Genomic DNA, 26,791 nt, shown 5'->3' on the forward strand with positions numbered 1-26,791 from the left:
GGGGGGGGGGGGGACTCCGATTAGGGATGAAGAGAGCGCGAAGGACCCAGCAAAGCGCAGGGACAAGGAGCCATCAGCGAGCAGGGAGGAGGAAGAAAGCGATGTGCTGGAGGCCGAGCGAGGCAGGTTTGGGAACGAGGGATGGGGTCGGCTGCTGATAGATGTTGTCCCAACTCACCACACTGTAGCCCGCCCGCTTCGGGGAAGTCTCCTCCTCTTGTCCATCCCTGAAATTCGTTCAGGACGCTAACGGCGCCCGTGTTACCCTCCGCAGCTCTGCGGCAGCGCGCCGGAGGCAGGGGCGGCCGCGGACGCCGCAGCGCCACCTCGCAGACAGCTCTGTCGCTGGCCGTGCACCTGCCCTCGGCGGAAGCCCCGCTGCCCGCCCGGGGTCAGCTTGCTGCGGGACGGCTGCGGCTGCTGTAAGGTGTGCGCCAGACAGCAGGGGGACGTCTGCAATGAAGCCGACCTCTGCGACCCCCACAAAGGGCTCTACTGCGACTACTCGGCGGACGGGCCTCGGTTCGAGACCGGGGTGTGCGCGTGTAAGTGTCTCCTGCGGGGCCGCGGGCGAAGCCCGGGTCTGACGGCGGGTCGCCGCCGGGGATTGTTCCTGGGGAATAAGCAGCTCAGTTAGGCTCAAAGCGAGGGGGGTGTCGTTTTCCCACACCGGCAGGACCGGCTTTGTCCCAGGCACAGCGTGTGACGCCGGCAGGTGCTTACACGTGGTCAGAAACCTGGGTTATTTTTATTGCATCGAAGTGAGCTTGTAGTTAGGCGATTGCTTTCCGTGAGAAACAGAGCAAAGGTGATGTAAAGAGAGGCTGACTTCTTGAAGCGCCACGCAGTGACAGCGGCTGTTACTGCTGTCACACGCAGTCCGGATTCCGCGTCCTCTGTCACTAAAGACCAATCCTGCTTCAAAGTAAGTCTGTGTAACTGGTATGCAGACGGACGGCCTTCAGCTCAGCCTTTCCAGATAACCGTCACATCGCTGTACTTTGTAACTGCAGCAGATGTGTAAAAAGGAAGGTAGGGTACCCCAAATCACAGCCTGACCCTCGGTTTGAGGGGCTTTCGCTCTGGAGACTGATTGAGACCCTCTAAACCGACACCTCGACAATCACTCGGGATCCTGATTTACCTAGGATTAAAAATTCAAATTTCTAAGGGAAGAGAAACAGGCGAGTCAGCTGGACACTTGAGTCAGTCCGTGGGAAGGACTGCGGGGACAGGCACATTACTCCCGGGAGTCTGGCTGTGAGCGTGGACTGAATGTGGGAGCTGTTGAGGGTTGAGAGCCTGACACCCCTGCTGAGTGCTGACTAAACTATATTGATTCAGAATGGAGGCGCTGGGTTCCAATTCTGGGCTTTATATGCGGAGTGACCTTGAGGTCAAGTTGCTTAACCTCTCCGTGCCTCAACTATATCATATATACTTCCTGCCTTACAGACATGCCAGGAGGAGCAAATGAAATAATGATACAAAACCCCAAACACCTAGCCGAATATCTGGTCAGCACAGACTCCTAAAAATGTTAGCTATTACTTAAGAAAATTTAACAGGGAACACATGTCCTATCAGACTCTGGCATCACGATACCCCTTTCTCCCAAACAGTGCTGGGCAAGTTATTGCAATAACCTAACAGACGCGGAGTGAGCAGCCACTACCACGCCAGGCTCTGTGACCAGCAGCTGGGGCACAACAAAGAAAAAAAATATGTATCTAGGCCCTGTCCTCACAGAGTCAAAGTTTATTGTGTCAGACCCTGCCACACGTGATGTCACATACAATGTGATGAGTATTTTAACAGAGCATAGCCTTGAGGATGGGAGTGCAAATGACCTCTTGCTGGGGCCACACACTATGGCCCAGGGGCCAAATCAGGCCCACAGGCTGTTTTTGGAAATAACATTTTATTGGAGCAGGGCCACACCATCCAGTTACATGGTCTGTGGCTGCTTTATGGTCCAGAGCCCAGTCACTGCGACAAAACCCTGATGGTCTATAAATGCTAAGATACTTACTATTTGGCTCTTTACAAAACATTTGCTGATCTGTGATATAGAACAATGATTTTTAAACTTTGGTCTGAGGACCCCTTTAGTCTTAGACATTAATGAAGACCCCAAGAACGTTTGTTTATGTAGGTTTTCTCTACTGGTATTTAAATAGATTAGAAATTAAAAAATACTTACTAATTCATGTAAAAATAGGAAACCCATTACAACTTGCTGGGAATAATATATTTACGAAAAAAATATTTTATTTTCTAAAACAACGAAAAACTAGTGAGAAGAATGGAACAGGTTTACATTTTTTGCACCTCTCTCTAATGTCCAGCTTAATGGAAGATAGTTAGATTTCCCTATCTGCTTCTGCTATCAGTCTATTCCTGTATGTTATTTTGGTTGAAATCTATGAAGGGAATCCAGCCTGACACAGATAGGTCATTGGAAAAGGCAGGAATATTTTAATAGAATTTTAAGATAATTGTGAATATTCTTTTTGATATTACATTAAAACTTGAGAAGTGGTAGTTTCTTGAAAATTAGCTGCATCATGGAATCTGAAACCATATCAGTGAACTTGTCAAACTCTGACAATAAAATGGCCTATCCAAGACCTCCTTGGAATGGGTCTTTTACTTATGCATAATTTTGTAATACCATGCATTGGTTATTTGGAAAATGCTAGTTTGGAACAATGGTTATGTAGATGTTCCAAATATTGATATACTTAATTATACAATATTTTTAAAAATCACATTAATTAATACTAATCTCATCAGAAAAGTCTGCATATTGGGTAGCTATAAAGATCTCAGTGGTGGGTACAGATTTTCCAAAATTCTACTTTTTGCTTGAAAGCCTGAATTCTGTCATTGGCCTGAAAGTTGTTTTCCTTGAAGTGACAGGCTCACTGTTGATTTTCAAGGAAATGTCTGCCAAATACCTGAGTTACCATGGTTTATCTGTCAGTGAATTTCTTCAGGTGAAATTCCTCCTAAAAAAGTGGTTGGTTCAGCCCAAAACTCATGTAGAGTAGGTGCTTCTCCTCAAGATGATATAATATCTATAGAAATGCTCTATGGATACTTCCTATTTTATCACAAAGGATATTAAAAAGACATATATTTGATAAAGTTAATAATTTTTGCTGTACTGTCAGGACATTATTAAGTAAAACTAGCTTTTTTCCCCCCCCCAAAAGTGCATTTATGGACAAGTGCAGTGGCAAGGCAAAAATGCAGTGACTACCCTGAACAGTCTGCTTCATGCTAAGGTTCCAGCAGCGGCTCTAGCCACCATTGCTTTTGTATCTTCAGTGTAAATATCAACACAGGGAACACAGCCAGGCACATCTTAGTATTCTGAAAAAGAGTTTTGACCTTGCAGATTTTCTTGCAAGGGCCTCAGTGTTGCCAAGGTCCGAGGGGTCACACTTTTGAGAACTGTTGATCCAGGTCCAGAATGCCTCTCGGAGGACTGAAAGTTTCCTCCAATTCTCTTAACGAAAGAAAAAAAAAATTAGTTATGTGCAGTACTGTAGTTAAACAAATTATGATTTCTTCATTCATTCATGTAGCCTCATTGCCTACGAATATATCCCTGCCTATTGTTGGACGTCTGGGGAGAACTCCTACTTGCCACCAACCCATCTCTCAAACTTAGAATAATTACCTCACTGCTATCCTCACAGTGATAGAACAGGGCCTGTAGTTGGTCTTAATAATCTGAAAGGGCTGACAGCCTACAATAAAATGAAAGTATCTAATTTTCACCTTTTACAGATGTTCTGAGAAGGAGGTTCCAGATGGGGCCTAAGAAGTTGAGAACACTACCTCGTGAAGGAGATAGCTCTTACCTCTGTGGTTCATCATGGCAGGTGTGGACTATCAGTTATGGCTTTGTTGGTGATTTTGCTCTTCTCTCTTTTCAGACCTTCTAGCTGTGGGATGCGAGTTCAACAGGGTACATTATCGTAATGGCCAAGTCTTTCAGCCCAACCCCCTGTTTAGCTGCCTCTGTGTGAGTGGGGCCATTGGATGCACACCTCTGTTCATACCAAAGCTGGCTGACAGTCGCTGCTCTGGGGCTAAAGGTAGAAAGAAGTCTGATCAATCCAACTGTGGCCTGGGACCACTCCAACAGCAGCTTTCAACAAGCTACAAAACAATGCCAGGTGCTTAGAAGCATATTTATTTTTCACGTGTGGCGTCTTGTGGTTTTCTTTCATGTCCCTTTGATGTACCATAGGCACTCGTAAGCACTTCCTGACTAGTGGTCAATGTGAGATTTAGTTTGGCTGTGCCGTTGCTCAGTCTGCCTCAGAGAGGTATATTCTAAGTATCTCAAAAGGAAACGTCATAATGTTTTAGATTTTTCCAGTAAAACTTTCCAGTTTTTAAAAGCTCTGCTGGGTCAGAAAAACTCTCCTATGCCTCTGCTCATTTACACTCAACCTCTTCTCAGGAAAGTTGACCAAGTATTGTTCACATGTACCCTGAGAAAAACTGTTCTTGTTTTATTATGGGCAAGAAGTGCGAACCATCCAGTCCCCAAAATTTTCAAAGGCAAATTTGTTATATGATGAAAGCAGAAATGGAAGCCCACTGATTAAAAATATTGAAGAGGATGTTTAGCATTTGTAAATATTGTTTCTAAAAATAGAAAATGGCTGACATAAGATTGTCTTTTCATTTACTCTGGAAGTGAAGCTCTCCAGTCACCAACCTCTGTCTAAATCAACACACGCACAGGTGTTTTTAAGAAGGTTCCCCAGGTATGTGAGTAGTCAGAGACCTGTAATGAGGCTCTGTATCACACCTTGAGCACCTGACCATTTGCAGTGAGTTTCTGTATATTCATAAAGGTTGTATTCTGGTCAGCTCTAAGTTAATATCTTCTTTAAGTGCCAGGGCATTTTGGGGACAGGAGTTTCAAAAACACCAATCAATGAAGCACAGATGAGAAAGGACTCAAAGGGGTTAGTGTTCCTGCCTGGTTACTATTCACATCTGTGTTTTCAACCAGAAATCAAGAATGCCTTTTTATCAACATTTAGAGCTTAGGAAACTAAAGGTGCCATGGAGATACAGAAGGGATATTTACGCTAAAAACTCCTCAGTTCACTTGTATTATGTGGATATTTAATAAAAGCAACTATCATCAGAGAAATGTTTTAGGTATTTTAAAAACTAACTCTATGAAAGAAGCTTTCTCAGAGACTTCCATTATGCCAATTAATTTGAAAATAATTAACAGGTTGTGGCGAGCTTGCATTTACCACACTTCATGGTATTCAGCTAATAGCAGGACACTACTCATGCTCTAAACTCTTTACAATTTTAAGCCAAACTGTTCTTTTTTCAAAATGTACAGGAACAGTTGATTTTCGCATTGGATCTGAGGGACTCAGTGTGAGTTCTTGGGACCCATGCATGAACCTCGCTGGTGAGAAAATACCTTAGCCCAGCAGTTTCCACAAGTAAAGCTCTTTGGATCAAGTTCAGTCGGTCTCCTTTGCGGCGGTAGAGCAGTTCCAAGAGGATTCACTTGGAACCTTGTTGGAGGGCGTGTTAGATGGTCATTCTTCGTGGTTAGTGCTTTGCTACAAAAAATGAGAAAATCTGCCCCTGTGCTCTTGGTAGTTGAGATCACAGGCCTCGATAAATTTCAAAGGAAGTATATGTATATACTATATATGCGATGTATATCTTAAGTCTCTCCTCTGCTTAACTTTGAAACTGTGTTGATGAGCCCAAAGAGAAGTTTGGCTTTTAAAATTAAGCACAATGACAAACACACACTTTAAGGTATATTTGTGATAGTAATTTATATTCTTACTGAATTCCAGACGGCCTATGGTTGGAATCTAGGTTCTGTTTACTCCGTATGAAGCAGGCAGTGACATAATGCCCCCATGCTTTCCTCACTGCTCACCAAATACTAAATAAACTCTTTAAAAGCTCTTCTAGTTTTCTTGCTTTTTAATGAATGTTAAATTCCTGAGCTGCAGCTCTTGGCTTAACTTTAAGGGGGTTATTGGTAAGATGATCATCTGACCTACCTTTATTTATTGCAGATGCGTGCTGGGCTTTTAATCTGCTTCCTGCATTGAGGTCTTTAAACTGTTGTCTACCTTCCAGGTATCTTCATGTTTCTGCTTCCTCTCTCTGTTTCTTGTGCAGTCGCAAGATCCTACTGTAATAACACTGAAAGCAGTAAAGTATCATTTTATTCGAAGACAGCAGATACTTCAAAGTGACTGATATTTCCTATCAAGAAGGCGGTTTGCAGGGGTTGGGGGGGGGAGTGTCTTTTCAGAGTTTTAAATTGGCATTTTGAAGTAATGTAGCCAGAATTTTGCTATGTTCAACTTCAGACTCGAATCACAACCTTATTCCAAGCATCTATTTTAGGATGCATATTAACCTTAAGGAAATGCTTTGAGACAACAAACCAATATGTAGTTTGTTTAAAACGAAGCAGTAGCCTGATTCATTCATGAGCAGAACAAGAAGCTCCCAATGGATTTATAAGTTGGAAGAATTATTATGGACTCATTGTATTCTCATTATTCATCCCCTTCCCCTCCCTTCTGCTAAGCAGGAATCACCATCTATCCACCAACTTACGCAGCCACCCATAGATCTATTCATCTTTTCCTTGCCACGTCTTTTTCTAGAAGTGATTTGAAATGGCTAGCCAGTGGGATGAATACAACGGGCCTGATACTATAGGGAACATAGCAATTAAGCTGAATGAATAAAATAGATTACAGATTTGCCATGATGTAGTATATGATTATTTTGATTCGTTCAATGTAATGTAGAGAATTTTCTAAAAGACTAGATTAAAACAAGTGGAGGAAAAATGGCCTCAAGTTTATTCTCAAATGTAACTTTTGTATTTTAGATTTTAACATAATACGAAATTTAACATTAGGACATTGTTCTGATTAATATCTTGAACTCTTTAATCCTACTAATGTCTATTTCATTGTTGAAAATAATATCCAGCAAGAGGCAAGAACCAGAGAAAACACAGTAGTTTCCTCTCTAGATGAGCTAAGCAGAGGCATGTGGACGCATCTACTCAGATTTTCCAAGATAAAGTATTTTTATTCTTCCTAAGAAATTGGACTGTCACACTTGATTGAAAGGTAATTTGGAAAGTGGGAAAAAGAGAATGATGAATTAGACCATAAGCTTATTTTATTCTGAGTCACATTACTCAGAAACGGGAAAAGTTAAGTTCAGGTAATCAGGTAAAAGGTTCTGATCTATTAACTATTAGCTGAAACATAATGATTAAAAGTGGTCTATCAGAGTACATACATGTATACACATGTACTCTCCCCCCCTTTATTTTAGCTTACAGGAATCTCCCACTTATTTGGAAAAGAAAATGTCTCGTACAAGCAACGAAGTGGACCCCTTGCTCCAGAACATGTGGAATGGGAATATCCGATCGGGTCACCAATGAAAATAGCAACTGCGAAATGAGAAAAGAGAGAAGACTGTGTTATATTCAACCTTGTGATAGTAATATATCGGAGAGAGTAAAGGTAACATTTAATTAGATTTAACTTCATTGTAATTCAATATTAAGAGACTCCCAAAAAGTGCCCGTGTGTTTTACAGGGATAGATGGTATGTGATTCTTATAAAATCACCTCACTGTAACTCTTAAACCATCTCAGAGGAAAACAAAGATTAATCTAACTGCACTTCATGGGGAAAATCTTACCAAGTGGAGAGGTAATATTACCCTGCTGATTCTAGATATGCTAACAGCTTAACAATGTGGGTCTTGATCAGCCTGATTACTTCTGGTACACCCAACATGTATGTTTTTTAAAAGTAGATCCTTTCCAGATTTTTAAAAAATATATATTAATTTTATGTAGTGGAGTCAAGGCAATGGATAAAAGATTCTGGTTGCTACATCATAATTATAAAAACAGACATTATGAACATCAGAGAAGTTCTGACCTTGGTTATAGATCACCAAGTGGAGGGGAAACCACCATTTCCAAAACGCTTTGTGCTTACTTGGTAAACTTGCCGAAGGACTGTGACAAAATACTTTAGAATTGTTCGGTATAGCCAGACCTGGTCCTACTTCTAGAACGAGGCAAGATTACGGTCTCAAGAGTAAGTTTTAGGAATGTTAAAAGTCTTCTCATCTCCAGGTTATTCCCTACTGTATTAAGAAGTTGACAGCTCAATTTTAAAGGGATTAAGATACGTATTCATTTATTCATCCACTCAAAACTGTCTGAGCTGTTTTAGGGAATTTGCTAAGTCTTAGGTAGTAAATAAACCTTTAATATGACATGGCCCTTGATGTTAAATAAGACAGAGAAATTTTCATTGTGGAAACCATGGAACTAAGTGAAGAGTGGATAGCAAAACAGATTGGGGAGCGGGTCCTATACTATGATGGAACAAGAACAGGGAGGACAGACCTCTGGTGAGGGGATTTCGAAGGTAGAAAAGAGAGTGCTGAAAGTCACTAAATGGGAAATAGTAATATCCTGGAAATAATTGATCTCTGTGTTTCTGTATAGAGTATCACTTTTCTAAACCGTTGCAACCACATTAAGGAATGTCTTCTTAATGTTATGTACCTTTTCAGATCCCCAAAGGAAAAACGTGCCAACCTACTTTCCAACTCCTCAAAGCTGAAAAATTTGTCTTTTCTGGATGCTCAAGCACTCAGAGTTATAAACCCACTTTCTGTGGAGTATGCTTGGATAAGAGATGCTGTGTCCCTAATAAGTCTAAAATGATTACCATTCAATTTGATTGCCCAAATGAAGGGTCATTTAAATGGAAGATGCTGTGGATTACATCTTGTGTATGTCAAAGGAACTGCAGAGATCCAGGAGATGTATTTTCTGAGCTCAAGATCCTATAAAACCTAGTATATATGGGAAAAGTTAAGTTCAGGTAATCATGTCATTACATAAGAAAATTAGAGTGGTTTTAAAAGGGTGGCAGATCTACCGTACTGATTTACAAAAGGGAAGAATACCTACCTATTCTCAGATGACTGTATTTAAGGCATTAGAAGCTATTAAAAATGTTCTCTTAAAAACACATGTAAAACTTGGTGCAGCTTTCTGCTCACAGGTCTTGTCCCTGTGCTTTAATATAAATTTTTTGCACCAAAATATAAACATATAAATTATATATATATGACATATATATGTGACTTAAAAATCTTAAGTGAATTCTTTAAAATGTAAAACTATGAAATACACAGATGGTTGCTTCCATCTACATATTCCATACATAATGCAAAAATTATACAATTTACATTTTATTCCATAATCTGGAATGAATACTTTGAAGATGTGTAAAAAATTTAGAACATTTTTAAAATTTTATATTTTAAAACTTTTATCAGTACTTTGACAGTGTAGCCTAGGATTCCATCAGATGATAATCATTACATGTGAGCAAGATTCTGGGCTTAATTCTTAAATAGGAATAAGATGAAACTGCAAATATAATTTCCACTCCCCTATCCTATCAGTTTATTTTCTTTTGAAAGAAGAAAATAGAACTTCTTTGGCCATTATTGACAACTGTAATCTAAAAGTTTTTATACCAAATACTAAAAAATGAAATTTTCAAGATAAAGATCAAGAGCATTATCCTTACTTTGAAAATGAAAGAAACTTAAAAACTTAACACTAAAGAAAGCACAGATTATTTCGGCTTGAAAATAAACTGTTCCTAAAAGTTACTTCTTTAAATGATAAATCCACCTATGGATTTAAAATATAAATTATATTTAAAGATAAATTAATGTTAAAACTATAACTGGAGATTATGATCACTGAAACACATTCAATAGACTATTACAGTCATTTTCCCATAAGGTTTGGAAGATGAGGTCAAGCTAAGTAATGTTCCGTATGCTTATATAAATGGTGACAAGCAAAACCAATAATAACAAGCAATACTGTTTAAAAATATGGACATTATTATAAAATCAACTGGTTTAATAAAAAAGCATTATATATTTAAAGATAATTTAATACATATACATGTTAAAATAAATGTAAAATAAATGTGATTGAGTACAAACATGTGGTTACCCAAAGCAGCAACAAAACCTCCTTTACAGCTATCCCCGAAAAGTTAGTGGGTATTACACGGAAGTATTTATATTGTGTTCTTCTACTACTCCTCGTACTTGCTTTTAAAAGATCAGGAGAATTTAAACAGAATATGAAAAAATAAATTATAAATAAATAAAAAAATATACCTTATAAGATTTTATTGAAGACATGATTATTATTGTATAAATGCCTAAATACGAGACTATAAATAAAAATATTGAAGAACTCTGTTTTCTCAATTTTAGAAAAGGGGAATTTTCTGAAGACAAATATTTGAAGTTAAGGTACTAGGACTTCACTAATTTCACAGACTGGTATCATCCACAAATTGTGATGAAACGAAAATCACTCTTTTTTTTTTTTTTTTTTAAGACAAAAATGCTTTCTAATAGGAAAAGTGCAAACTGGGTTTTCTGAATCACAAAAATTCTGAAACAGAAAGAAAAGGTGACAAAAACCAGTGTAAACTTAAGAAACGTAAAAGTTGTATTTGGGGTTTCTTTTTTACACAGCTATGCTTAGTCTAGGTAAATCTTCCACAGGCATGCTCTTCGTGGCATCCAGCTGGTTGTACTCCTCTACGAGCCCTGATAAAGATGACACGGCTTCCATGAAACAGCTTTCTTCCATCCCTTCGATTTGCAGATAGTGGTGGAGATGAGCCTATAAATAAAAAACTGGATAATGCTGACCATTTTCAGAAAATTTAATACATATGTAACTATCCTAAAACATAAATAATTCTTTATTAAAATGATAGTTTACTCAGCTTTACAAGAGAAAGGAGAGAACTCCAATCCTGTAAACTCATGACATTTCTCCTTTAGATGTCTAAATAAACCTCTCCAGTTATAATCAGTACAGTGAATATAGCAGTCAGGATTGCCCCGATCTGTAATAGTGTAATTTGAGAGGAGACATCTTAAATAGCCAAAATAAACACACACAGTTACAAAGGTGTGCTGATAATTACCTTTTTCTTGTAGAGCCTCAGGAACCTCTCTTTCAGTTCCATGAAGGTAGGCTTCACACATGTGTTATTTGCTAGAGCTAATAATGAATGGGAATGGCCCACAGGAGGTACTGAACACAAGCTGGTTTTCCAGCCTTCTTGATTCCACGAGACAAACTGTAGAGAAGGTTTTAATCTGAGATACAAAAACCCAAAGGTGAGAATGAAGGTACTGAAAGGACCTGCCATATATGGCAGCAGATGTTACTGATGGTGCCATTCTAATTGCTCAGTATATAATGTAAGTTATCTAATTTTTACTATTAGCAATATCCATGGTACAGTCTGACAGTGAGCTAAGGGGCATTTAGTTAGGAGGACATTAAACGTGGGGATGAAAAAGAGATGAAAATATTACAATTTTCCTTACTTTGTACTTCAATAGAGTAGTTCTCTATTGAAAAATAGAGAAAAATAGACTGTCAAAAAATAGTAAAACATAAAACTTAGCAGTGCAGTGGTAGTAATAAAACAACCGTAGTTAAATTTTCTGAACACTTTCAGAAAATAAAATATCTCCTGCATCATTCACTATTCATAAATAACAATTTTGTACCATTATTCTTATTTTACATTTCACACTACAGTTAAGTGGCATGCTAGAACCTGAAGAGAGGCCCTCTGAACTACTATGCTCCACGGTCACAAGCAGTACACATAAATTATCATGAAAAAATAAAATCAAACCTTTCAATATTTCTGCGAAGATCTGAAACCTGTACATTTCCTCTGACCATAAGGGCACAGGCGAGGTAGAGACTATGTTTGGGGTCAGCCCGAATTAGCTGGTGATCTTTACTAAAGGCATCTGAAAACATCTGATCCAACCTAGAACAATGCAAGAATCACTGCTCATACAAAATATTATTTCTTCTACGTAGGACTACAAAATGCAAAGATAGTCACCTCCAGGTAAATAAACTTCACATACAGACACATTCTACATTTCTTTTTTTTTTTAAAGATTTTATTCATTTATTTGACAGAGAGAGAGACAGCGACAGAGAATACAAGCAAGGGGGGAGTGGGAGAGGGAGAAGAAGGCTTCCCGCCGAGCAGGGAGCTCGATGCGGGGCTCGATCCAGGACCCTGGGATCATGACCTGAGCCAAAGGCAGATGCTTAACGGCTGAGCTACCCAGGTGCCCCCACATTCTACATTTCAGCTATCATTTTCTCAAAACAATCTTGATGAGAAATATGAGAAGAGAGGAGGACATGTTTTATCCTTTACTTAAAGAGAGGAAGAAAAAGGTGCTAACAAATTTCTATCTAGTAATACACAGGATCCTAGGTCTGTAATATAGCCCCAGCCTGGTTCTTAAATCCCACGTCATTCAGTACAAATATAATTAGGCTCCCTAGGTAACTCTAGATTCTGGATGCTGCGTCTGCAGACTGTCTGGGAAGAGCTGCAGAATTCACACCGTGTTACCTACTCATTCAACAGATATTTACTGAACGCCTACAGTGTGCCAGGCACTATTCTAAGTGCCAGAGATCCAGCAGTGAACAACAAAAATTTCTACTCTAATGGAGCTTACATTCGATATTGGGTATGTGACAGCAAGAAGAATAGAAGATTCCTTTAGGGAATGGTGAGCTGTGGGGGGCTCGTAAATCTCTACTGTGTTCAAAATTTTGGTGTGTATGTGCTTTTGGGCATTTTTATGGAGTTAAGGAAACCCAAAAAAGGATAAGAACCAGTATACAACAAGTGGGCAAACTCTTGATTTATCCTCTGCTGCAAAATATAAAAACTAGTAAGGAGATTTTTGTAATTTTGGGATACTTATTTACATTAGAAATAGGGAATTTCAAGAAACATATACACACTTCTCATATGTGCTTATTTTCATTTGATAAAAATGGGATGAGGTACAGGACTGACATTTATTAATAAAAGGTACAACAAAAAACATTCTTACTACTAATAAGAAATTAAAGAGTTTTAAAACTGGCTTCAAAACAATTTATTATTTTACTGAAGGATAAATGAGTATATGTGCTGATATGACAGCCTCTGAGATATCTATAGTACAGCAGAAAAAGGGGAAAAAAGAACACAAAAATAAAAAGAACATTGTGACAAGTTCCCTAAGAGTGTAAAATCTTTAAAGTCCCTTATACATTTTCACAAACACATTTTAAAAATAAACCTTTGTTACAAACTATGATTATATGAATACAAAATGCTGCAACAGTATGATTTTTATCAAAATATGCCAAAAGCAGGATTAAAAGAAATTTAATTGGCTTTGAAATATTCAGGTTGAAGGACCAAGTCAAACATTTTTTTCTTTATGCTGAACTTAATTAGAAATTCCCTGTCTTTATTTTTAAGAATTAACTTTAAATGTAAAAATGTCTGATTATCACTATTGTACAGTAAATAGTTTAGCACCAATTTACATTCTATGTGTCCCTATTGAAGATGCACATTTTATTTAAATACACTAATTTTTAATATGCGGGGCTGACAATAACAGTGAATATTTAGTGAATGATTACCATGTTCCATATACCATGCAAGTTGCTTAACTTAAGGTCATCAGCGTCCCATGCAGAAAGAGTGCCATCTATTAGTTGGCATAACTGGTTATTTGTTAACAGCTTATATAAAAGTTACTAGCACTGTGACATTTACAGTGTAGAATTGTTATTTTGCCAAAATTTAAACTATAAAAAAGATCTTTAATCCGGTTTTTATCATTTACATACTTTCCTCTTACAGAGCTTGACAGGACCTTCTCCCTCAGTCAACTGTGGATGCCAGTGGGACCTTTTCAAGCTTATCATCACTGTATATGCTCAGAATATTTTCAACTACACTTTTTTGTTAAGTAGACTAAGTTTTATGCTTAAAAATGACACACAGTTACAAAACAAAGTGTTCTGGAAATGATAATACAGCAGCTACCATAAATGGAAAGACTTCTATGGTGCTTTAAAGATACTCTTATTCAATATACCCAACAAGCATATGAGGTAGGTGTACCTGCCCAAGGTCCTGTAGCTAGTGACAGAATTAGCATTCAGACTTAAGTATGTCAGACGTCAAAGTCCTGAAATCATTTTCAATAAAAATCAAATCTCTATGAATTTCATTAGCTTAAAAATTTAGATTTAATGTCAAATAGTTTAATATTGACTTTTTAAACAATGACTTGTAAATAAAGCATTTAAATAATGAAAATGATACAGAGAAAATGACATGAAAAAATACTCAGTTACTACAAACTGAAAATATTTTTTAAAAAGTAATTCAAATTATTAAGTCATTGGAATAGTTACTATATCTTACCTTCGGGTAGGAATGTTAACATCTGCCAGGGTATATAGAGGTGTTAGGCTTGACACAAGATAATGCAATTGAGGAAAAGGAACTAAGTTCATGCTGATTTCATTAAGGTCCATATTAAGGGACCCTTCAAACCTTGCAGAGCTAAAAAATTAACATTAAAGCAAGAGAAAAAAATTTAATGTTAAAATTTTATACTTTGTAACTTCATTCAGCGGACATTCTTAAATCCTTTTGTACACTGTTCTTCAGTAGAGAATATATGCTCCTTTTTTCTGTATTAGTGAAATTTAGTATCATGAATATCATGTAGAAAGGTCATTAAAATCTAACACACAACATCTATAGCAATTCTTATTTGTGGATTATATGACATGTAACCAACACACGACTGTGTTGCACATTACATACACAAAAATATCTTACTTAAAACAGACTTTGAGTTAAACACGTACAAGTCAATAATTATTTAATTATTCTATAAACTTCACTAAGTTCCTCAAGGGTCTGCCCAATGTGCTATATAATTTGGAATATAATAATGCCAAAGCAATCTTCTAGATCAAAGCCAAGGAAATATCTTGGACCAACTAACAATAAGGAGGTATTAGCTGCTTTAAAAGATGAGGACATTCTACCCCCCAAAAAAATGTGCTTACTGTTACCTAACCAAGTTCTCAAGTGTTTATCTGTGACCAACTTTTTCATTTAACACCTATTAGTATTCTCTGGAATGCACCTGGGAAAATGCTGCTTTGGAGTAATAGAAATTAAAATTCTGGTCTATCACTCCAAGATCTGAAAACACTAGACAAAATAAAATAAAATAGAAAGAAGCTCCCACGACTTAGAAAAACTGAAAAGTGCTACTACAAAAATGCTACTGCAAGCATCATCAGAGGCCAAGTGAAGTTTTTAAACTGTCCTAAGTTTTGCCATCAATAGGATTACCTTGTTAGGTTCANNAGCAAATTGGCCACAATGTTGTTCATTGCATCAAAGGGCTTCTGGTGCCGCTTTTTAACAGCTCCAGCACTTGAAGTAACCAGACTCTTTGGCTTTACAGTTGTGCCCAACTTTCCAGAATTCACCATCAGGTCAATTTTGCTAATGATGTCAAATAAAGACTTAAAGGAAAAATATTGGGAGAGAAGCTATTAGCAAGGGCAGACATAGATGACATTCTACCAGGAAGGAAAGAAGAGAAAGAAAAACAATTTAAACTTATTTTTCCTCTTAGATGGGAAGACTGAAAAGTGAAGAGAATGTTTCCTATGCATATATAAGCATTAACACAAGACTGAATGTATATATGATATATCCATAAATTATGATGTCATTTCTTACTTGGTTGTCAATGGGCAACACACAGTCTGCATGCTCATTAAGTTCCTTCATTGCCAAGATGCTATTGTAAGGCGAGGTTATGACATCATCCTCACCAGAAGGATAAATTGACGTCACGAATCTGTATACTTCTGGAAATTCATCCTCAAGCACCTTTAAAAGAAATGTGCCAAGTCCAGATCCTGTTCCTGAGGATTAAAATTGCAAAAACAAAAACAGAAACAAAAAAAAAATCCAGCATAAATGATTCAAAATAAAATTGTGAGGAACTTGGAATTTTATAGGTTTTTTTGGTAGGAACATATATTAAAAACCAGAGCATTATATAGAAGACAGTTTTGCTTCCATTAAAAATGACAAAAACATATAAATATATACATATATAAAACCTAGAAACAAAATGAAAAAGGCAAACTAAGAAAAAAATATCCAACATATATGATGATGGACTAAATTTCTTTAATAAAGAAGTCTCACAGGGGCGCCTGGGTGGCTCAGTCGTTAAGCGTCTGCCTTTGGCTCAGGGTGTGATCCTGGCGTTCTGGGATCGAGCCCCACATCAGGCTCCTCCGCTGGAAGCCTGCTTCTTCCTCTCCCACTCCCCCTGCTTGTGTTCCCTCTCTCACTGGCTGTCTCTATCTCTCTATCTCTGTCAAATAAATAAATAAAATCTTAAAAAAAAAAAAGTCTCACAAATCAACAACCAAAAAAACATGAATAATACAACAGAAAAATGGGTGAAGTATATAAATATGTAATTCATAATAAATCAAAAGGTGAATAGATGTGAGGATGCTCAACCCTTCTTCTAATCAAACAAATCCAAATTAAAACAATTTAATTTTGAATATATTAATGTTTTATAATACTCAGTATTAGTGACAGTGTGGGGAAATAAACCTGTATAAATTGTTTCTAATAGTATGGATTGGTGAAATAATGTAGGAAGTGTTTATTAATATCAATCAAAATTTAAAATGTACATATTCTTTGGTCCCACTTTCTTTTTGGGAGTACTACCTACAGCTATTGGGGCAAAAATAAGCAGAAATGTATGTACCAGGTGTTCAAGTGGGGATTGTTTGTAATAACTAAATACCATAAACAACATCCACTAATGGGAAATGGACTTCAAAAGTTATTATATATTAACACAACTGAATTCTAGGACACATAGAAGATATTGAAAGACATTCGGGAAAGATATAAAGTGAAAAAATGTTGGAATAATATGCATTGCATGATCTTATGTTAAAATACACACACATACTTTTAAAGGCATAGAAAATATTTGGAAGAAAAGACATAGGCAAACTTGATTCTCTGTGAAGAGAGAGGCTAGGATTTAGATATGGGAAAGGAGACCCTTTATAAACTTCACTATTATTTATTTTTGCCAGTAAATTATGAATAAAGTATAGTCTTCTGAGATTTTGAGTAATAGAGGGATTAAAAAAGGCATCATAATGAACTATAAATCAAACTGGTTTTTTGAAAACTTATCCAAACTAGCAGGTTAATTATACTAGTACAAAGAAAATTTGTTTCTTAATTTAATGATTATGATGGTCCTCTAAAGGCATGGTTACATAGCAAGTGTAACTTTAATTTTAAAATGTTATCATACTGAATAATATGTATAAAAAAATCCATATATATAACCTGCTGAACATAAAATCTTAATCTGAGAAAAACAGCATGGCAAATCTTTCTTTTAAAAATCACTAATCCTATTGGAAATTAGCAAAATATATTTTTCTAGTTCATAAAACAGAGGAGCAAAATACTTCATTTGCAAGGTACAGGCTTCCCTGGGGAAAGAAAGCAATGCAGATCATTTATTCTGGGTCAAGGTAATTGCTATGTAAGGAATGATTTAAAGGAGCTGACGAAAAGGATTTCTTTTATCTATGTCTCTTATTGCACACAAAGAAAACTTGTAAGGCAGTTAAAGAGTACTGATATTACTTAGCAAGGATACCTTTGAACAAGCCAGAAGTGCTTAGCTTCTAGGTGGGATATGAGACTAGACAAGCAAACTCTTAGGAGAAAGTCAGCATTCCCAGAAAGCTCACATATACTGAAATATAGTTGGGAATTTTATAAAAGAAACTAAAAGTAGAAGAAGAAAAAACTTCAGATTCAGTTGTATTGACTCTTAAAAGGGCTCCAATTTATAAACAATGGTAATAGCAACAAATTTTGACAAAAATTTAAAATAAGAAGCAGTTATGTATATACTCAAACATATACAGTGTTAAAAGTTGTACCTTTATTAAGCACAGGTCTGAAAACAGACTACTGTTTGCAAAATGAATTCCCATTTACACTTCACATTGTTATCTGGAAATGAGTGAATAACTTTACCTCCTCCCATGGAATGTATTATAAAAAAACACTGCAAACAATCACAGTGCTCTGCCGACTTTCTGAGTTTCTCTAAAATCTGTTCTTGATAAAGACTGCCAAAAACTTTGTGCCCCACAGCCCTGAAAAAAAGAATATAAATTACACCCTGGTATTTATTATTTCAAGATTTTATTATTTCTGATCTAAATGAAAAGATTACAGAAAAATTTGAAAAAGGATTTTTACTGTATTAATTCTTGTTTCATAGGAATAAATCATATTGTGATATTTCAAAGATACTAGATAGAAAATGTAACAAATATATAGCTCTATAATCCTCAAATATCCTGATAAAGTAGCTCATTATCAATGGATATTAAACTATGGTTTTCTAAATTTATCTTCTTTTTCTCTTTTTTTAAGGTATAATTATAAGACTTTAGTTACATAGTTTTTTCTCATCTCCATTTAAAATAAACTCTGCAGTAAATTTTTATATTAAAAAGCAGAATGTGGTCAACTAGAAAGACATTCAAAATAAAAAATTTTGAACATATTGGTTTAATATAGGAGAAAACACTGGTCACATTATGTTATCATTAGTTGAAATGATACACAATAGAAAACTGATATTCATAAGGCTCTGTAAGCCCTTTTGATTAATCAAATTTGCAAGGAGCATGTTGATGCATTAAAAAATGATTAAAATGATTAAAAAATGACTGAATGACTTCCCCAGATATGCAGTCAGGTTGTGTAACTCAAAAATTACAGAAAAAGTTACACAATTAGTGAAAAGCCAGGTAAGTGGGCAGGTGAATTCATTTAGTGGCTGGTTCTCCCCAGATGAGTCTCTAGGAATGCAGAATGTAAATTCATGCTTTAAAGTTTTATTTATTAGAGTCATCTCTACCCCCAACATGGGGCTCGAACTCACGACCCCAACATCAAGGGTTGCACGCTCTTCTGACAGAGCCAGCCAGGGATCCAGTAAATTCATGCTTTAGCAAAATGGTATCACTACACATTAGGAACCTGAGGGACAGACTGCAAATAGATAAATGAGTAAATATTAGATTTGCAAATAACAAGGCTACTTAATTTTTAAAAAACAGCAAAAACAGTCTCAAAGTAAATTTTCAAATGATCATTGTTGAAGCTTTTTACCCCATTAAGAAGAACAGACAGTTATATATTTAAGAGCTAAACACAGCCTCAGGCTGAGCTTAATGCTGGGACACTGACTTGCACCTCTTATCAGTCCTATCAAGTCTGACCAACTGGAGAAGTTGATAGAATCAAATAATATCGGTAAGAGAACAGTTTATAAAAATAGTTAAAACTTTTGTCATTAGTATTATGTAAGAATCAATTTACAAGGAATTTAGTAAATCCATTTTTCACGATTTTTTTCTTAAAAAAAGGAGAGAAAGAACTATGATACTGATGGCTTTTCAGTATTGAGAAACCCCATCATTTATCCAGGAAAAGATGATGGGCCGAAAGGCCTAGAGGCAGGTCTGGCAGGTTAGATCTTGCTTTCATGTCAGCAGGACCTATTAGAATGAAGGAAAGATCATTCATTTTTTTTCAGATGACATTCAATTTTTACATATGGCATATTCTCACCAATTATTCCCTGAGCCAGAAATATCAGTGATGAGCTGCTTGCTGTCAAACACATCCCTTAATGGTCCCTGCAGAATTTCATTTACTACCCCTTCCTCCATGTCAATCAAGACAGCCTGAGAAAGAGAAATAAAATTGAACTAGCGTATTTTTCTTTAGAGCTAGTAACTCTGTAAATGAATTTATGACCTAAGAGTTGCATTGTTCTTTTTAATAGCTTAGGCTTAATCAAATCGTTATCTGAATCTTTATGTAGAATCTGTTATAAGAATGAAAAAGTAATTGCACTTTGCTCAGGAGGTGGAATACAATTAAAAGGTGGGTTCGAAACTCTTCTCCTACTCCAAAACACCACGTGGGGCCGGGGCAGGAGGAACTGAATAATCCCTCAACTGATTTTCTAACAATTCCTTTATTCATGTGCCTACGTGATTGTAAATGTTTTGAGAACAAGGTCTCAGAAATTTAAAAGGTGCCCTAACCGGAAAAAAATTCTCAATAAATGTAGGGTATGTTAATGCCCTTGCTCACCAGGAACAACCACGCTGCTCTTCATGAATCACAGCCCAGAACCGCCCAATTCAAATCAGTAAACTCAACTATCCGGTGCAAACCAAGGCTCTGGAGAGAGGTCAAAGACGACAACAGGGTCCCTACGCCCAAGAAAACCTCATTCATCATCACAAACATTACCGACACGGGAGACAACCTGTATTACTAAGAAGAAAATGAGAACATAAAACGTAAAATTAAGTACGGAAAGAAAAACAGAAAAGACTGGAGGGAATCACCGCAAAATGTAGGCAGGGCTAGCTTGGCAGTAGGGTTATAAACCCCTACCCTCACTATTTTGTGCCTCCCCTGTTTTCTACACTGAGGAAGAGGAGTGAAAAAGTAAAATAAATAGTTAAATTAAAAAGCTGAAAAAAATCCTGAAATAACCTTCGAGTATACTACAAAGCTATTAACTCTTTGATTCAGTGTCACAGAGAAAGTGCTTGGTTTATGGGCTCTTTTTAGTTCTTGTGACGCTGTGACTTTAAGCACTTACATGCCAGTGTTCTAAGTGCTTTACGTGTATTATCACATTTGATCCTCACACCCCTATGCATAATTACCCCCGTGTTACGCACGAGAAAACTGAGGCCTGGGAATGCTAAGTCACTTAGCTGTGATCACCCAGCTAGTATGTGAGCGAGCGGAGATTCAAACCCGGTTAGCCTGGCTGCAGAATCTTCGGTCTTAACCACCAAACCCTTTGCTCTCCTATCTATGGAGAGGAGATAGTCAAGTTCGATATTTATGGGGTACTAACTACCGTGGGGTTGCAACTTATGCCCATTTAAATTCTGTGAATTAAACTGCTTGTGTAGTTAATTAACTATGCTACTATAAGCAAGAAATTAGTCTTACCCAGTATATCAGAAATATTTCTAATTGTACAATCACAGAAGTATATTAGAAAGACTACAGAATTACGTATTACAAATGTGCTATTTTATATACAGCAAGCAATATACATATATTTTATGTACACTGGACTACATAGGGTTATTTACTGGCAATTTAGGGTTTGTCTAGGATATTTTATGATAATATGCAAGTTTTACCTAGATGTTGACTTTAACACCTAATCAACCATAAGAGAGACTTCACTGTATGGGCAAACTATAGTATACTACAAGTTGTGTAAGATTACAAAAAGAAAAAAAATTAGCTTATAATGGCCTTGTTCCAAAACAGACTTATTTAAGATAATCTGTGGAAAATTACCCTCATTACCTTGCAATCCTGCAAAGGAAGCGACGGGCAGAATACAAATGGACATTCAAGCACCTCTTGAAGTCAGTTTTCATAGAATCATCACTGTCATTGTCACTGAGCATTAAAATGCTGACATGGTATAGAACTCTTTCAATTCTAGTCACATCAAGCCTTTGATTTCTTTTTCCTTGGAAATTAATTAAATGAGGAATTATTCTGGGTTCCTCACGCCACCATCCAAGGTCTGGAGTCACAACTGTTTCAGGATTTGATGTTTATTGTTTTCTGCCAGAGCAACCTGGTGATAGTTTTCTGGTCTCTGAGCTCTCCCTTAATCGTAATAGAGGATTACAAAACTCTGAGTATTTACCCATTAACCTGTGATACTGGACACAGCAGAAGGACCTAACCATGAAGTTATCTTGTGAAGCCTAGACTCTTCAGTGATCACAGCCACATAATACCAAGACTCCTAAGGAAAAATGGAAAAGTACCTTCTAGGACAAGTCAAAGGTGACAGGACACACTGATTTATTCTTTCCCAATAGTGTTTCCTCCACCTCCTACCTTGCTCACTGACAGAGTGGTGGGAAAGAGCTCAAATTGGGAGCACTCTAGAGAAATGTCAATGTTACTTTTTCTGTAAGATTTGGATTAGGATGTTAGCACTGTCCATAGCATGCAGGATATACCAGATGTGAATCATCTGAACAGCCTATAAGCACATGGTCTCTGCCAATAAATTTTGTTTTCCAAGGACATCAGAGATTACAGATATAAGGAGACAGTTCCCAGGTACCACAACACTACTGCCTTTTACTCTTCCAGCCACAATTCCAGGTCTGGTCCTTATTGTCTCAATTCCTACCATCCAAACTGCTTTTCTTTTTTGTTACAAAGATTATTAATCAACAACTGGAAAAAGCAGTTTGTTGTAGAGAAATAATTGCAGAAGTGTTGTTGGAATGAGGTTAAGACGAAATATGGGCTACTGACTTGAAGCATTTTTGTTCAAGAGGTCTTACATGGGTATGGTATTCACTATAACGTGGCTGGATCTGTGCTTTGTGCTGGGAATGGTAACTGATGAAAAGAAACGTTCCATTATCTTCAAATGAAAAATTAACCAGCATTAGCATGTGTCTGAGGCTTAAAATTAAGAAAGCTCCTTTTGTTATCATTTACCCAGACGTGTATTTCCCCTGAAATATTTATTAAAAAATGCTAACGATACAGTGTTTTTACTTTAAGCACAAAATTTTCCCCCTAAAGTTCCAGGTAGATATAAATGTCTGCTTAACTATATGTATATTAAAATGTGGCTTAGTAAATACTTTAAATTTGGGAAGTTAAAATTTTATTCTCATGATAGTTACAGAAGTATAGTTATTTTAAGAACACACACAATATAAGAATCCAAGTATATAGATCTTACTCGTGCTTTCAAAGAACAAATTTTCCCCTTGGAAATACTGCCACCATCACCAACCACTCTGAAAGATAAAAAATGAGAAAAGGTCGTAATATCTTCCAAGGCTAATACTGCTGTTAGGTAATACAGTTAACTCCCGTTTATATAATATAGCTACTTGGGCCTGGTAAGGCAGACACAAAAGGCAACGTAGAAGGTGCCATTCCTATTCTTCTCCCTTGCCTACCCTCCCCTTAGGCTGAAAAGTGAGGTGTTTTTTCTTGGCTTTCTTTGTAGTTAGGGCTGGCCATGTAATCCAGTTCTTACTGATGAGATAAAGGGAGATATTCTGGGAAACTTTTCTGATAAAGAGGACCAGATGTAGTTGGTGCCAACTCTTCCTTTTTCCTACCTTGAACATGAATACAGATGTGATGCATGGAGTGGAGGCTGCCACGTTATAGTTTAAAAAAATAAACATGAGGACAAGAAGCCAACATAATAGGAATAATGAAATGAAAGTACCTTGGTCTTTTAAGGCACTTCTCCAAGCCTAGATCACCCAATTTCCAGATTTCTTTAGATGGGCTAACTGGATACTTGTATTGTGTAAGCCACCATTAATGAGGTTTCCTATTGTAGCTGAACATACATTAACTGATATACCAGTTATATATCATGAGTATCTAAGGCTGTTCCTAGAATTTCATGTTGAACTAAAGTAACTTCATGTATGACCAAACACAGGGTATGAGTCAATACAACTTACAAGAAGACTATATGAAAGGAAGTTGAATTGAGCACAGATGATGCTATAGGTTGGGTTGGTAAACTATTGTCCTTGGGCCAACTCTGACCAGCTGCTTGTTTTCCTAAATAAAGTTTTATTCAAACACAGCCATGCCCACTTGCCTATGTACTAGTAAGTTATACCTGCATTCCTGTTACAACAGCAGAGTCGAACAGATGTGACACAGACCTTATGGTCTACAAAACCTAAAATATTTACCATCTGGTCCTTTGCAGGAAAGGTCTGTTAACCTCTAGTACAGGTAAATTCCTAGTATGCTACTAAAAAGGTATGGTCATTTCCTCAAATAGATATAGCCGTGTACACCAAAATGTGGTCTTGTTTTTTAAAGGTTTTTTGGTACCACCATGGAACAGATGCTGGCAGGTGTTGCTAGTACATAGAAAGAAGAGTAAAATGCCAAGACTCATCTCCCCTTTTTGGATAAACTCGGGATTGGGGAAATAAGAATGCTCTCACGTTGAATTATAAAACAAAGTACAGGGGAGTATAGTTACGTAGTCACCTTATTAAGAAAGAAAAGGTCCCCGGCTGAGTCTCGACTAAGTAATACTTAATGAATGGATTGACCATCAAGAGTAGAGGGGATGAGAGTGGGAACTCAGTTAGAAGGGAAGCACATAAAAGGAAGTACTACAAAGGCAAATTTGAGTCTCTTAACAGTATTTAGGGGAGAGGATGTTCTAATTCGCAAAAAAGAGGGAATCCTAGATAATAGATATCTCCATATAATAAAGATAAATGACATCAGTCATTAAGGTAATAACCTAACTCCCCTTGGTCTGATTCCACGATCACCAAGCAACCTTCTATTATTTAGCTTTTCAGGTAGATTTCCTACAGAAGAGAAAGTGCTTTTGAAGGGAAAGAAAGACCTGGTGCTCTTGAGTTATGGTTCCTACTGTCAATTACTACATCTACTTTCTGCTTTTTAATCTACCATTCTCTTTGAGTTTGGTTTATCTGCCTGTACTGGAAAGCAATGGACTCATTCTCAAGATGTTAACAAGTTTTCTCAGTTTGCTAGTCTGAGGGCCAGACTCTGGGATTCACCAACGAAGTGGAGACTAATTAGCCTCCCCTAGGAGATAACTTACCTCAAATACCCAACCAACTAATTCAAACTAGAACTAGAATTTTTACTGAATTAGATAAAGGTGGATATTCATGATATATTTTTTAGTTCAAGTCCACCAGTTTAGTTTTATTAATTATTTTGAAAATACACAAACTTAATGATTAAACATTAAAAGCTTATGGACATACCTTGAATGTCAAAATTACTTTCAGATAAAATATACATATGCTCTTTATTAAATAAACAAAAGTAATTTGACAACTGTTTATCTCCTTTTTAGCACATTCTATTCATAGGACAAATATTCCTAACTACAAATAGTATCACAGAAGCGTAAAAAAATATTTTTCTTTAAAAAATTAGTCATTCTCGAATGCATTAACAATATACCCTGAGGAAACTTTCAGTACCCCTTCAGTAAAACTTTATTTCAAGGTCATGTTAAAAGAAGACACATGAGGGGTGCCTGGGTAGCTCAGCTGGTTAAGTGTCTGCCTTCCAGTCAGGTCATGATCCTGGGGTCCTGGGATGGAGCCCCATGTTGGGCTCCCTGCTCATCAGGGAGTCTGCTTCTCCCTCTCTCTCTGTCTCCACTTGTGCTACCGCATGCTCTCTCTCTCAAATAAATAAAATCTTTAAAAATAAATAAAAGTGAGAGAAGGCACACTAAAGGTTCTTTTTGTTCCTTCATATGGCCTTAAAAGGAAACCTACTGTCCTGCTCTGCAGAATGAGAAATATTAATGATATGAGAATAATGAGAAAAAAAATATGCTTTCAATCGTGATAAAAACAAAAAAGCCAGACAACTTCTTTATAGTTATCCATTGTTTTATTGTCCTTTGAAGAATTCTCACCCAATCAGATGACATGAAAAGAATCATTACGCTATGTGATAGACTTTAATCCCATCTTACCTGGTATCCACATTTCTAAAGAAGCTGCTTATTGCCTCATCATAAATTCCTTTCTAAAAAGAAAAAAAATATATTTATAACATTTGATTAAGTTTTGCCTCTTTCCCAAATAAAATCCTTTCTATTTAATAATCTCACAATACTGTAACGGCTGGTATTCGGTTATGAGAATAACAACAAAAGTGCAAGTTATCATAAAGTGCTTAGACTGATTCTTCCTACCTAAAAAATAAATGCTGTAAAATCTATGGATTAAGTTGAGCAGAGGGTGCTGAAGAAAGGAGTCCCCCATAGGATTGTAGAACAGGTGCGTCAAACAAGAGCTTTGTCTAGATTCCTGGTGATCATTTTAAAGTTGATTAAATTCAGGAATATACTACTACACATGTTACCTATTTTACAAAGCACTTTCCCAATACTATCTCATCGCTCTTCACAACAGTCCTGATAAAAATGAGACCCTGAGAATCAGGTAGCCTTAAGACTGAGATCTTCGCCCAGGATTTGTTTTAACGACAACAAACGTTTAAAAACCAGTTTGTTCTTCCCTGAGAAGATCCCATACACCTTATGCCGGTCAGATAAGAGGTAAAATGGACTGATTCTTGTTTGACGAGCCTCGGTGATAGGCGAGGGGTCTCCGGGCGGCGGGGCCGGTACCTGGTTGACGGCGGCATGCTCCCTTAGCGCCAGATCCCAGAAGCAGCAGCCGATCTGGTTTCCGCACTGGCCGACTGCGATCAGCGAGAAGAGGGAAACAGAGTAGCCATTAGGTGACAAACAAGGCCATTCGGCTGCGCGGCGACCGAGTGCCCACCCTCCCGCGCAGCTTACCCTGTACGACCACCGACTGGGTCATGCTACGGCGCGGCCGGACCAGAGGACTAGGAAACCCGCGCCTACTTTCGTACTCCCGGGCAAGCCCCGCCCACCAGTGGCGCGCCTGGAGGAGTGGCGTAGCCGTAAGTCACGCTGCTGTCGCAAGTCACTGGCGTCGCTACGCTCTTCTCTACACTCGAGCTAAGTTTT

General features: G+C 37.3%; 2 protein-coding genes across 3 annotated transcripts in view; one reads left to right on the forward strand and one right to left on the reverse strand.

The window, feature by feature from the left end:
* CCN6 (cellular communication network factor 6) overlaps positions 1 to 9,135 on the forward strand; it is a 23,879-nt gene extending 14,744 nt beyond the window's left edge. The window contains exons 4-6 of the mRNA XM_040628107.1: positions 3,948 to 4,190; positions 7,384 to 7,577; positions 8,651 to 9,135. Of these exons, the coding sequence (XP_040484041.1) occupies positions 3,948 to 4,190; positions 7,384 to 7,577; positions 8,651 to 8,932 (719 nt within the window). The 3' untranslated portion in view covers positions 8,933 to 9,135. The remainder of the gene's footprint in view (positions 1 to 3,947; positions 4,191 to 7,383; positions 7,578 to 8,650) is intronic.
* A 1,399-nt stretch (positions 9,136 to 10,534) lies between these two features.
* Positions 10,535 to 26,729, reverse strand: TUBE1 (tubulin epsilon 1). Of its 2 annotated transcripts, XM_008706208.2 has the most exons (12): positions 26,597 to 26,729; positions 26,423 to 26,496; positions 25,763 to 25,815; positions 22,982 to 23,039; positions 19,783 to 19,898; positions 18,172 to 18,293; positions 15,805 to 15,992; positions 15,409 to 15,584; positions 14,461 to 14,601; positions 11,845 to 11,985; positions 11,119 to 11,293; positions 10,535 to 10,808 (listed from the first exon to the last, which is right to left on the reverse strand). In XM_008706208.2, exons 1-12 carry the CDS (start codon positions 26,619 to 26,621, stop codon positions 10,650 to 10,652), a joined length of 1,428 nt encoding a protein of 475 aa, XP_008704430.2. In that variant the 5' UTR covers positions 26,622 to 26,729; the 3' UTR covers positions 10,535 to 10,649. The 2 variants fall into 2 exon arrangements, with proteins under 2 accessions (XP_008704430.2, XP_040483589.1); XM_040627655.1 differs by lacking the exons at positions 22,982 to 23,039; positions 25,763 to 25,815; positions 26,423 to 26,496; positions 26,597 to 26,729 and adding an exon at positions 20,314 to 20,456.
* Between the last annotated feature and the right edge of the window lie 62 nt (positions 26,730 to 26,791).

Source organism: Ursus maritimus, unplaced genomic scaffold (assembly GCF_017311325.1).
Source record: "Ursus maritimus isolate PB19 unplaced genomic scaffold, ASM1731132v1 scaffold_13, whole genome shotgun sequence".
NCBI classification, from domain to species: Eukaryota; Metazoa; Chordata; class Mammalia; order Carnivora; family Ursidae; genus Ursus; species Ursus maritimus.